This window comes from Ailuropoda melanoleuca, chromosome 4 (assembly GCF_002007445.2).
Source record: "Ailuropoda melanoleuca isolate Jingjing chromosome 4, ASM200744v2, whole genome shotgun sequence".
NCBI classification, from domain to species: domain Eukaryota; kingdom Metazoa; phylum Chordata; class Mammalia; order Carnivora; family Ursidae; genus Ailuropoda; species Ailuropoda melanoleuca.
In genome coordinates, this window is record NC_048221.1 from 105,794,842 (window position 1) to 105,807,627 (window position 12,786).

Here is a 12,786-nt window from a genome sequence, read left to right on the forward strand (position 1 = left end):
TCAAAATGCAAAACATACTATCAGGTTTATATTTATGTGCTCAACTGGTTTGCAAAACACGCATTTGATTCCACCCCCCCCCCAACACACACCAATTCTAGGCAGTAGGCATGGGGCCAAGGCACCAGGCCGCTTAAGTGATGGAGCTCTCAGCTTCTCACACTTGCTACCTTCCACATGTGTTTTTTTTTTAAAGTGTTTTCTCTTTCCTTATAAGCTCAATATTACAAAGATGTTTTTTAAAAGAAAAATGTTAAGACTTTATTCAAGATATATATCAGGCATTATAACAAAACAGCAGAACTTCAACCTTTGGAATACTGTAATTTTACACCCCTTTGACGCACAGTCCAGTATACTATTTTATTACAGATCATTCTATAGCGACTACAGGAATAAACTAGGGAAAGTGCACAGTCACCATCGGAAGGTCAGCTCTCTGAGTGTGCTGTTGGAGAAGGAAGCACATCCCTTGCCATGTCACATACTGTTCAAGGTGAGGACTGGGGAGATACTCAGCTGTGACCATGGTGGACGAGCACTGGGAGCACAAACACACAGACAGTTTACTGTAGAGAACATACATTTCAGAGGCCAGTGAAGTGAGCAAGCTATTCACGCAAAGCCAGGAGGGATTACACCCCCGCATCTCACCTCCTCAGAAACAGAAGAGGTGCCCAAAGGCAAAAAACTAAAAGTTATTCCATGAAAATTACAGACTTTCGAGCTAGCATTTTGTAAACAGCCTGTGTCTGTAAATCAGCAAATTAAAAATGTTCAGTTATATCCTCTAGACAGAACAGCACACCACTACATGTACACTGAGGCATTCACATTTTATGTCAGTCCATACACAAATATACAGCTCGTTGGATAAGTAAACACATTTTGCCAGAAATATGACAGCTGCTCTCATTTGTACAGTGAGTGTTTTTAAGAGAGAAACCAACTCCCTAATCAACACTTGAAGGAAAACTAGTTACATTTACATTAAGACAGCAGTTTGGATACCTTTATATTTTTTAAATCTTGAATGAGAAGTAATACAGCGTGTCTGAGAGTAGAGTGCTTCAAACTTGTTTTTGGCATAGTTGAGTGCAAACTTGGTAGCTTGTACTTGTTAAAACTTTACATTGTAAAATGGTGAAAATATAGGTTGTTCACGAAGGATCTCTGCTGCCAAAGGCATTTAATATTTTGGCAAAAAAAATTTTGCTAAAAAGCTGCTGAAGTGAAGCTGTTTCTGATAATTCTGGGTACCCCCAACTAACAGGTAAATACATTTAAAGCATATATTTTTCCTCTGGAACTATTGAGTGAGCTTGAAGAAACAGATGTTCTGTCTTCCCTAAAGGGTTTAGGTATTGGTGGGTGTGGGGCACAGACAATGAAGAGCCCTCTGAACCACAAATTTGCTTTTCCTAAATCCTGTTGTAAATTGCAAAGTCACCTTCGGGGTACTTGTGGGAAGAAGGGATTTAAATATTCGTATCTGGCAACAATCAACTTCGGAAAAACCCTTTCTCGGGTGGCTAAGATCCAGCCAGTGTGTCATCAGTAAAGACTACTGATGCGTGTTCACATAGCTCAGTAATGCAAACAGTCTTTAACTGGGCTGTTCATAGCTGGTTGACAGTATGTTCTATGTGGTACGTAACACTAATTCTCTAGTCTTCAGGGCATATCTATGAACAAACACAATCCAAGTATTCTAAGTGACTGGGTTGTGACCACTGCATGCATTACACTGAAAGAAAACACCAACTCTAAGCACAACTATACAAGTCCTACATTTAGGCTCAGCTCTCCAAGGCGAGAGGAGATAGCTCAGGCCAAAATGCTACCTAAACCAGATTGCTCTTTTCTGATAAAGTTCTCAGTCTAAGTAGAGAGTTCCCTCAGCTAGTGCTCTATTCTAAGCGATCCCGGCTTGCGTAAGACGTCCAGTAAGACACGGAGTGCCCATGAGTGTGCGACTTCTCTCGCTCACATTCTGCACAAGCCAGGAAGGGAACAGAAGGGTGTGAGCCCCGGCTGCCCAGGGAGCTGAGCAGCAAGTCAGTCCATAAAGATCTCAACCTCTGAAACCTTTCTAGAACCCAGCATTTTGATAGGCGTCTCAGACGTATTTGATGGCATATCTGAAACATAGTTTTGGGTTTGGTTTGGGTTGGGTGGACTGGTTGGCTTTTGCTTAGTGTTCTCTTAATCAAGGTGCTCAGATCGTAGGCTCCTCTCCCTGGGGAAATAAGTCACAGAACTGTTACTGTGAAGCAGAAACAGTCATTCATCCAGCACTTTTGGAACACTCAAAATGATTCCTCTCAGCAGGCCTGTGAGTTCACATCCCCAGGAAGTTTTACCAAGGGTGAGCCACCTGCCTAAGGCTTTGGTGAATCCCTTGAAAAGACTCAGAAGCTCTTAATCCAGAATCCAGGGGGAGACAAGCTTCTTGTGGTTTCTCTTATTCTGGGCTGCTCCCCTGGCCTCATCACACTCATCTCTGTCATTACAATATTGTCTCTTCTTGCTAAGCATCTCTGGTGTTTTGACTAAACATCTGTCTGAAGAAGACGGACCGTCGTCCTGCAGGAAAAGGGATGTTCTACCGGAGTTGTATTTAGAAGTTTTAGAAGCACATCTGAGACATTCTCTAGAATCAAAATAATGTTTTACATATCTTGCAGTTTTCTTGCATATCAGAACCTCTGGCAGCCCTTGCGAGTCCATCAGATTAAGCCAAAAGCCATAAATATGTACATCATAGTCCAAAGTATTAGTACCAAGAACAACAACAACAAAAAAGTTTTTAAAAATTGCTTAGTTTGCATTTACAGGACTAAAAACGAAGTATGCAACAAATAAATTACAAATGTACATCTCAGCAGTGTGAGGGTGATCTCTTATATTTCTAAAAACACACTGCTGACAATCCAATTGTGGAAAATTACTAACCTCAGACTTAAAGGTCACACCCCCCCACTACCATTCCCTTTAGCCTCTCCCCAGCAACATAAAGAAAAGGAAAATAAAAATCTTCAAAGTGTAAGAGGGGAGAGAGAAAAGGCTGTGTCTGTGAGGCTGCACACACAAAGCACGCCAGCTTGCGGATTTCTATGTTATTAGTGACTAGCTCTTTAAGGCAGAGAAGAAACATTCTGTGGGTCCGGTGCTGTTGGCTCATCTCACTCACGTGGTTTCGGTGGCTGAGGATGAGGTACTTTTCTTCCTAAAGCGGGGTCGAAGAACTCTAGGCGGTGCCTGGCAGAGAAAACAGAAAAAGGCATCCCTCAATTTGGCGTATGCGTGGAACCTTTTGAGGCAGGCACTGGTGTGGGTTTGTGTTGAAAGACACAGCTCCGTTGGCCACATGCACATGTGTGGGAGGCGGCCGGCTGGGAATCAGGGTCACATCCCAAGCATCCCATGGTGAGCCAACTGAGAAGGCAGGCGCCTCCATCCCTCCTCATACTCTCCTAAGTCCCTGGGTCTCCCAAGCAAATGGTTGCACAGAAGGACGACACACCTTTCTTGTTTCCGCCTTGGGAGCAAAATGACCCCAACAAGTGACTCAGCACAGAGAAATGCCTCCCCATCTCTTCCCTTGTCTTTGTTACTTCCTTTGGAAACCAGCCTCGTGTTTCCAGGTATAGGTCTAAAATTTCCATCACCAAGTTCCCAGTCCTCTTTCCGGATGTGAAATCCATTAATGCACAGCAAGCCACACAGCAAAGGGAAACACTGTCCTTAAGGATAAAGGGTTCCACCTCATCTCCCCTACAAATGGCTGTCAAGGGGGGAGCCTTCCTTCCATGGAACACACAAATCACAGAAGTTACTAATACAATGAAAGAAAAGCAAATTTTTGTCCTGGCATAGCACTCAAGGCCAGGGGCGGGGAGGGGGGGGGCAGTAACACAACTGACCCCAAGCTACCTTCAACCCCTGTCTCTGTCCACTTCTCTCTACTAACTTATTTTTCTATGGCACCCTTCTACACCTCTATTCTTTCTGACCTGAAGCCCTTCCCTCCCTTCTCTGTCTTGCCATTTATAGTCCTCCTTAGGACCCAGCTCAAAAATCACTCCTGAGCCCCTCTCCCCACAGCCCAGACACACATACCCAGGGTCACTTTCTTTGTTCTCCTAGTGTTCTGCACACAAGACGACATCAGGGGACGCTGCGCCCGTGGCAGAGCGTGCTTGCTCTGTCCCTGTCTCCCCCTCCTCACGGTGAACTTTCCAGGGGCAGGCCCACCTTCACCATTTCCCAGGAAGTAGCTCAGTGCCTGGAAGGCACACAGAAAGGAGGGAGGGAGAAAGGGAGAGAACAAAGCAGGAAATAGAAAACTCTGGCCTTCCACATCCAGAGTCCTCAGGACACCTTTCTGACTAGGAAATGTTTACCAGCCACGTCTGGACACAGAGTAAAAGAACAATCAGAGAAACCTAACTTTTAGTTCCCTGTCTCGGGCTATTTAAAGCAAACAGTAAAGCAGCTTGTACAGCTTTAACAAAACAAAACCAAACCAAAATGGCACAAACCCTCAGATCCTACAATGTTTTGGGCCCCCTCCTTGGGAGAGCTGAGCCCCTCCCCCCATCATGGGGCTGCCCAGGCTGTGATAGATTGCCTCAGCAGAGACCAAACCAAGAACATCTTTTACCAACACCTCTAACTGTAAGACTGACCCATGTGTGCCCCACTGTGGAAAGGAATCCGGTGAACTCCTGTCTGCCCACTGCTAATAACCACAGTCCTAGTCGGAAAGGGGTCGATAGGCCAAGGTGCATGAGTAGCGGAACATTTCAGCGCATTCCCTCATCTAAGTCTCACAGGGGTCCCTACACTGAGGACAGGGGGACTCCCAGCTTGCCTCAGATGGACTCTCAGGCCACAGTATTCAGTAGATGGGACCTAGGAGAGGAGACGTGAGGGGTAGAGAAGACTTGGGAGTCCCTAGTTCCGCCAGCCACGCCAGCCACGTACCTGGGCCCAGGGCTGGGGACTCTCTATCCACATCACAAAGCAAGGCCCCTGAGGCTCTAGGCTTGGCCCTCCTGCTGCCAAAACTCTATCCACATCCACAACTGGCCACAGTACATCTATCAGGTATATTTGGTTTGGGTCCTTTTAGAGGGCTGTGCCCTTTCAATAACATTCTATCGGTGTCCGCTTTGTACCAGGCACTGATGCTGTGTCTTGGAGATACAGTGATGAACAGCTTCATTTATAGAAATGTGTCAAATAACATGTTTTCTTCCCCTAAAACACATATTTGGGTTGCTTTTCATTCACCTATCATCTTAGGTTAGTGGTTGCTAATTTTTAAATTTTATTTTAGGTCCTATATCACCTCTCCTATTTCTAAATAAAATGAGCGGAGTCTTTTTTGCCCTTTGGCAAGTATCTGGATGCTACCTAGTCGTTTGTCCTGTTTGTTTGATGGAGAGAGATCTTTCTACCCCAGGCACTCGATAGATGCCAGGGACCCCAAGAACGCCATTCCTAGGACCCCCAGATCTCAAACACACACTCCAACCCGCAGCCGCAGACACCGTGTACCTCCAGGGGGAACTCCGTCTTCCGAAGTGACTTATACTTGTACATGAAATCCAGCAGATCTTCCTCCTCCTCGTCCGAAAATGCCAATGGGTTTTGGACCTGGTGGGGCTCCCAAGCCTTCACACCACCCTCATTCACATCTCCCTCAACCACTTAATGTCCATTTACAATCTACACGAGGGAGACAAAGTACAGCAGGGAGGGATCAGTGTAGAAAGGAGCAAAGAAGGGCAGGCAAGGTCAGGGTTAGGCACACGGCACAACAAGCCTGTTAGGACAGCCGAGGTCCCCGTGTCTGAAGAAGCAGCCAGCATCCTCTGGGCCTCCGTGCAGGGCGGTCCTGGGCTGTGAGGGTGCCACTGGAAACCAGCAGGCACTGCGCACAGGAACACGCAGGGCTCCAGAACCTACTGATAAGCTACCAAGGGAGATGGGGGCACCACCGCCCCAGGAGAAGGAGGACTCTGCCTTAACTGAGAGCTGTCAAACCCTGTGGCTGAGACCTGTGATGCCACACCAAAGAATGCTCAGGGAAAGCATCTCTTCTAGAATGAGTAGCTGCACTCATTTCAGTCAGAGGGGTCTCGCTGCTTCCTCTCTTCCACTGGCAAGCTGTGTTGACAATGCATAACATTTGCATATTCAGCTCCAAGGCTATGAGACAGGATATCAAATGCTAAGAAGCCTGAGGAGGGAAGCTTAAGCAAAGTTACGTAGATTTTCATTTCAAAGGCCAAGTCCCAGAGAAGCAAGGAAGCCTAGTGGAGAGAGAACCTCAGAATACCCTTCCCCCCAGATGACAGCAAGATTCCTGCTTTAGTCTACCTTGATTAAGTCCACAGGAGAAACTCCAGAATTAATTCATTTTTTAAAACGTTCAAAGTTTAAGCATATCCATGTCATCTAGCCAGGTGATCCTATTTCAGTCAAGATATAAAATATCTCCTGCACATGCCCAGCTTATCTGACACTCAAAGAGCTAGCCCTCTATGTTTCATATATTGCTTTTACCTAGAATCACAGACTGTAGATGTAAGAGCCCTCAGATCATCTGGTCAACCACTGCAAGGCCTGCAGAAAGAAAACAGAACTCCTTCTGGAACACCCTGCTACTGCTCCTAAAAACACAGTGAGCCACCAGATGTGTTTCCCCCATCAACAGGGACTCGCTAGGCTGTAACACAGCAGCCAACTTAACCAGGTGTGGGTTAAGCAAAACTAAGAACAGAACCTAATCTTGAGCAGCTTTTCCAGGTACTGCTGCTATACTTCCCAACGGCCAGCAGGAGGCAGCACGAGAGCTAAGCTGTCTTCACTGGGAGTTGCAAAACAGACTTGCAGGCTGGCAATGGCCTGCTCTGACAATGAGTGCCTTGGTAAGGGCCAAAACTTAGATCACTAATCTTCCTTTGATTTTTTTTGCTCTGTGCATCCCCCCACCTGGGGGGTAGGGTAGGTGGGTTTAGGTTATCCTCTGGTCCCGTCCTAGGTGGAATCCTGACATCATCTGAGAGCTTAGTTCTCATCTCAAGTCAGACCTTCACACCATCCACAGAGAAATTCCTTCTGGACACAGATACCTCTTGCCTGACAGGAGGAAAAAGAAACAGACCTGCCTAGAGCCAAAAGGCCTCAGACTAGAGCAGAAACCACAGAAGCAGCCTGGCGAGCTCCGCCCCAGCATGAAACTGCATCCTGGGAGCGGGCTTGGGGACTGGTTAGAGTCTGTGCCTCTGTTCCCTCCAAATCTTGGTCCAGGGCTTTCCTTGTGCCATTACTATGCACCCTTTAATACTCTGATCACTCCCAGACATGACCTTTGGGGGTAGTGACTCTCATGCAAGTTCATGGCCACAGCCACCACCTTCAAACCTCAGATGACAGCAGCCAAGGCCTTGAGCTTGCAGAGATGCCACCCTAGTGCCCAAGACTGGGTGGCCTCTAGGAAAGTGCAGGAGTCCTTGCTGCCTGCCACAGCCTAGGCTGACACTCTATTAGCAAACGTGTCAGCAGGACTAAGTAGGCTGGCAAGCAGCTCCACCTCTTCTCTCTGTGGGGAGAGCAAGGAGGAATAAACTGGCCGAGTCTCAGAGCCCTTGGAGGCCTAAGTAGATGCGTCTGCACCAAGCCCTAGGCCTTCTCCCTCCCCTGCCCTCCCCCAGTGCCAAACAACCCCCAGGTTAGCAAACACATCCCACACAGCACACGTTAGTGGGAGCCATTAATGGAAGCCAGCAAACGTGTTGAGAAGAGCACGCCCGTCTGGAACACTTACATCCGCGTCCCCGACAGCCACCGAGGAGAAAGAAAACAATATCCTATTAGGGAAAGGATCTCCGGAGATGAAATGCACACACGTGTGAGCGTGCGTGCATACGCACAGGTGCACGCACAGACGTACACCCCCTCCCTTCTCACGCTAGAAACCTCGGACAGCTCCCGCCGCTGCCCGGAGGAAACACGCAGCCCAGGCCACACTCAAAGCCAATGCAATGCTCTCTCTCTCTCTTTCAATAGGGGAGTAAAAGGCATGACTTTGCTTTTTAAAATGATGTCCCACACACTTGATTTTTTTTAAAGAAAAAAGTACATCTCTATGACTAATTCTGAGCAAACAGACTTGAGGTCTACATTATATCAAGGCAGGTAGAGAGAAAAGGGAGGAGAAAGAACAGCCAGGCAGGAAGGAGAGATAGTAATAATAATAGTAATAGTAATAATAATAATAATAATAATAGAAAGAGACCCCTTCCAGAAACAGCAGGGAATCGACTGACAGAAGGGCAGGAATGGAGCCGAAATGGGGAGAGAATGTTCTTCTGGGGTCTGAGATGCAAAGATGAAAATCATCTCAAGGGACCAGGAGGGGCCCTCTGACCAAAGCGTCTGTGACCCCCTGAAATCCTCTCCCATGGCATCACTGACCAGAGCTAGCCTCCAGCCCCCCAACACCATCTGCTGACGCTCCACAGCCTGCACCCTTCACTTGAAGAGATGGCCACGCTCTAGGAAGAGGGGACTGAGGCCTGCAGAGTTCAGGGACTTTCCCACCAGCACAAAGGGACCGGGTGTAGACAAACCTGGTTCCTTGCATGCAGACCTTAGGGAGACTGGAGGTGTGGGGAGAACTCTGGGGCACTGGGTGTCAGAGGGCCCGAGAAAGAGAGGGCTGGGGCAAAGACTCCCAGATCACAGCTTGAGCAGAGTCACCACAGCCCGAAGCCCCACCCAGCCCGGCCCACTACCCAGTCCCCAACATCCCCATCCCCGCAGGGCCTGGGGAGAGCAGACTGGACTAAATCCCTGCAGTCAACCGCAGTTCTGTTTCAATGCTCTGGAAGTGCAGCCTCTGATTTGGAAACCATCAGCGGTCACGAAGGGTGAGGACTTCCCAGACAACAGCACAGAGCAGTCCCATGAAGAAGGAATGCAGGACAAGGCAGCTTTCTTCTCCCTGGTCCCCCAAGGGGTAATATCCCAGAATTAGAGGCTTTCAGAATGGCTCACGGAATTTACAAACTCAAAATTGGTGAATAGTTGGAAATAACCACAGTCTCCCGAGGTTGCTGGGACCTCGAGGTTGTTTCCCATGAACCAGTGCGTCCACCAGGTCCAAGGAGTGCCTTTAGCACTGCTATGCAGCCCCTGCATTCCTTTCTTCCTTTTTAAAACTGAGATATAATTGACATATAACAAGTTAGTTTTAAGTGTGCAACATCGTCATTCGAGATAAATACATATATATAATGCTGTTTCTGATGTGGACTGGGAGGCCTCTGAGGCACACAGAGCTGGCCAGAGTGAGCCCCCAGGGAGGACACTGGTCTCCACTCTCCCCCTGCTCAGAACTCTTTTGACTGTCACTTCACATTGGGCTTATGGTCTCCAAAACCCCTAGGTCTTATACAGACTTTCAAAAGCCTTAGAGAATTCTTACAAATGAAGAAATGAAGGGAAAACAGGACACTTCTTAAAATGCAGCTCATGCCCTCTGTTCTCACCACTGTGGGAGGGACGGCCACGCCTCAGCAGCCCAGTGCCGGGAGCACAGGCAGTAGGGGGACTGTGCCTGCCTCCTCCTCTCACGCCAGCCAGCAGCTGCAGGTGGGGTGGCCTTTTGCCTTGGAGCCAAAGGCAGCTCCTCCATGGGGGGGCGCCCTCCATGGCGGGTGAAAGGGGAGCTGAGTCAGGCCAGAGCCACCTCCAGTCCCTCATGCGTCTAGTCAAGGTTAGGGAAACAGCAGGAGCAGGTCAGGAGAGAACATGGTCAACCGCGGGGTGACCATGGCTGCATCAAGCCATCACTCGCTCACAGGGAGGGCAGGAGCAGGAGTCCCCGTCCAGGACTGGGAGACCCCGGGAGCCTCCCTGCTCCCTGAGGTTTCCTGGCTGCTCGGGGCTGTAACAAAAAGCCTTTTCACAGACATTTTCACAACCACGCAGTGAGGCGGGGAGTGGGATCTTTACGTCTATTTTAAGATGAGGAAATCGAGGCTCAGCGTGGTTAGGTGGTTCACGCACAGTTACGTAGCTAGTAAGTGGCAAAGCAGGACCAGGGCTCCCTTGGCTGCACCTGGACCCAAGCCCCTGGAACTATGGGGCTCTGTCACTTCAGAGGACCTGGGTAAGTTCCTGTGTCCTCATCTCCGGAGCACCAGGAAATATGACCCGGTGGTGGTTTTAAAATATCTCCACACGTTCTTTGATGCATCTCCCTTCAAGAGGTGGAGATTAGTTGCCCTCCCCCTGAGTGTGGGCTCGATCTCATGACTCCCTTCCAAGAAAGAGAAGAAGGCGGGGGGGGGTGTGTGTGTGTGACTTCCACACACTGTGGCTTCCCGCGTGTCCTCTCTCTACTGGGTCACTCCACTTTGGGGGAAGCCAGCCGCCATGTCGTAAGGACGCTCGAGCAGCCCCAGAGAGATGTGTGGTAAGGACCTGAGCCTGCAGCCAGGAGCCACGAGACAGCCCTCTTAGAAGTGGATCCTCAAGGCTCAGTCAAGCCTTCAGACGACTACAGCCCGGGCCGACATCTTGACTACAACGCTTAATAGACCCTGACCCAGAACCGCCTAGTTAAGCAGCTCCTGAATTCGTAGGCTGCAGATGCTGTAAGATAACACAGGCTTGTCATTTAGGGAGCCAACCCCCTGACTCCTCCCCACAGACTATGCAGCTGAAAGGGAGCCCCCAGCTCAGGCGCCAGCTTCTCCTGAGCGAGCGTCCAGCGCGCTGCACGGAGGCTGGCTGCTTACTCACCTTTCCGGGTCCTGCACGTGGAGCAGCAGGTGCAAACTGTGGGGATGGGGGACATCATCAGTGATATCCCTCACTTGACAGGAACCAGCCCCAGGCACACAGGGAGGCCCCAGTGAGGCGTGGGGATTCCGGTGGGTTCAACATAGGGGTCCCGGGAATGTGGGTCTCTGTAGAGACACCAAGGTGGGGGAGGAGAGCATTCCAGATTCGGCTTCCTCTCAGGTGCTAGAAAATGCCCTTGCCTGGCCCACAGAGGTCAGTCCTTACGTCCTCGAAGAAATAATTCTCACCGCACCTGCCCACACAGCCCTCCTCTCGGTGCCTTCCAGTTCAGAACGACCTCCAGGAAACATTCTCAGACTGACCGATGACCCTCCAGAGTGCTTAGTGCTTAGTGTCAGTCATCTGGCTGTTGCCTTGTGAACTCCACTGGTCTAGGTGCACATCTGGGCCTTGGTATACATTAGGTGCCTACTAAATACATGCTGACTGTCTCCAAATTCATGGAAGGCAAGGATCATTCTTTTAACACCCTCTGTACACTTCCCGGGATTCAACGCCAAGCTTTCAATAAAGGGTGTCTAACGCAATTCTGTAGGGAGGGCAATGTGTTCCTGGAAACTCCATATTTTTATTTTATACCATGGGCATGTATTTTTATTTTACATACACTGTTACATAATATCTCACTCTGCTTTGTCCTTTTCTCACTAGGCATCAGGTTTTGGAGATTTGCCTGGATGTGCCTTGAGACCACTGCCTCCCACGGCTGCAGACAACTCCATGCGGTCCAGCCGCCGCTTCTTACCTGTCTGCTGCCAAGCTGCCTTCAGCAGCTGCCACCTGTCCGGGGTTTGCAAATTCTCTTGTTTGCTCTCCTCCCAACCCTAAGACATAGGCTGGGTAGGGATTACCGTACCCTTTTCTCAGAGGAGAAAGCTCAGGGGAATTGTGCTCCTCTTCTGTGCCTGGGTCAAATTCTCCGGTAGTGACCGCCTGGGGTATCGTTCTGAGAAACGGTCGGAGGCTGAACCGAGGCCCAGTGGGAACAAATGTGGCAACTGGCTGGTAATGTCTGCCTCACTCGCCCTGCATCTGCTGCTCTGCACAGGCCACGGTCGCCCTGCCAGGATGGGAGCCCGGACTCAGGCCCTACCCGACCACGCCCGGTGTCCAAGGCCCACACAACCGGGGAGGGAGGGGACACCAGCCCTTTGTAGCTGTGTTTCCTTTGCCAGACTTCCTTCCAGGCACCTCGATCCCCAACTGCCCCGGAGCCTCTGATCGGGCGCTTTTGCCCCATGCCCTAGGCGCTGGGTCATCTTTCACCTGTCTCTCTTCCTGAGAGGACTTTTATTTTAGGCCCCAGAACAGCTGGAGCGAGTGCCACACGGTCCCTGCCCTCCCTGCTGGGTCAGCACCTCCCTTCTCTGTCCCCGGGAATCACAGGTGCTGTGGCCAAGGGCGAGCACAGGGGCGTGTAGCGTCATGTTGCAGCATCGCGGGTTCTCTGCTTCTCTGTGAGCTCCACGGGCTCAGCCTGCGTCTCGGGGTGTGGCGGAGGGCATCGCTGCTAATGGAAGGTGGCAGGGCCAGCACCAAAACAAAGCATCCCAAACCCGTGTCTGTCTGGTGCTGGTCTGGGGAAATGGTCAAGCCCAGGAGATGCTTCCCATCACCTTCAGACCTTGCCAGACTTCTCCCTTTCCCATGTCCTGGGGCTGCTCTGAATCACCCACCAAGGAGAGGTCTCAACAGGAAGACCTCCCTAGAGCCTCAGTACATGACCATTCAACTTTGGTTTGGGCTCTTCCAATGTCAGGGACCTCGCAAGGCAGCCCATTTCTCCACTGGACACTCTCCTATGAGAAAGTGCTTTCATGGGTGAGTTAGATAACAACAGGAACAATAATAGCAGCTGCAACCTAGAACCAGGCATGAGCCTAAGACTTTTACACAGAT

The 12,786-nt window shown here is 49.9% G+C and overlaps 1 protein-coding gene across 2 annotated transcripts in view; it reads right to left on the bottom strand.

Moving 5' to 3' along the window:
- Positions 1–915: 915 nt before the first annotated feature.
- REEP1 (receptor accessory protein 1) overlaps positions 916–12,786 on the bottom strand; it is a 79,586-nt gene continuing 67,715 nt past the window's right edge. Inside the window, exons 8-10 of one of the 2 annotated variants that reach the window (XM_034659480.1) lie at positions 10,825–10,860; positions 5,566–5,717; positions 916–3,261 (exon numbers count right to left, since the gene is read on the bottom strand). In XM_034659480.1, coding sequence (XP_034515371.1) covers positions 3,190–3,261; positions 5,566–5,717; positions 10,825–10,860 — 260 coding nt within the window. In that variant the 3' untranslated portion in view covers positions 916–3,189. The remainder of the gene's footprint in view (positions 3,262–5,565; positions 5,718–10,824; positions 10,861–12,786) is intronic. The other variant, XM_034659481.1, reaches the window with a different exon arrangement.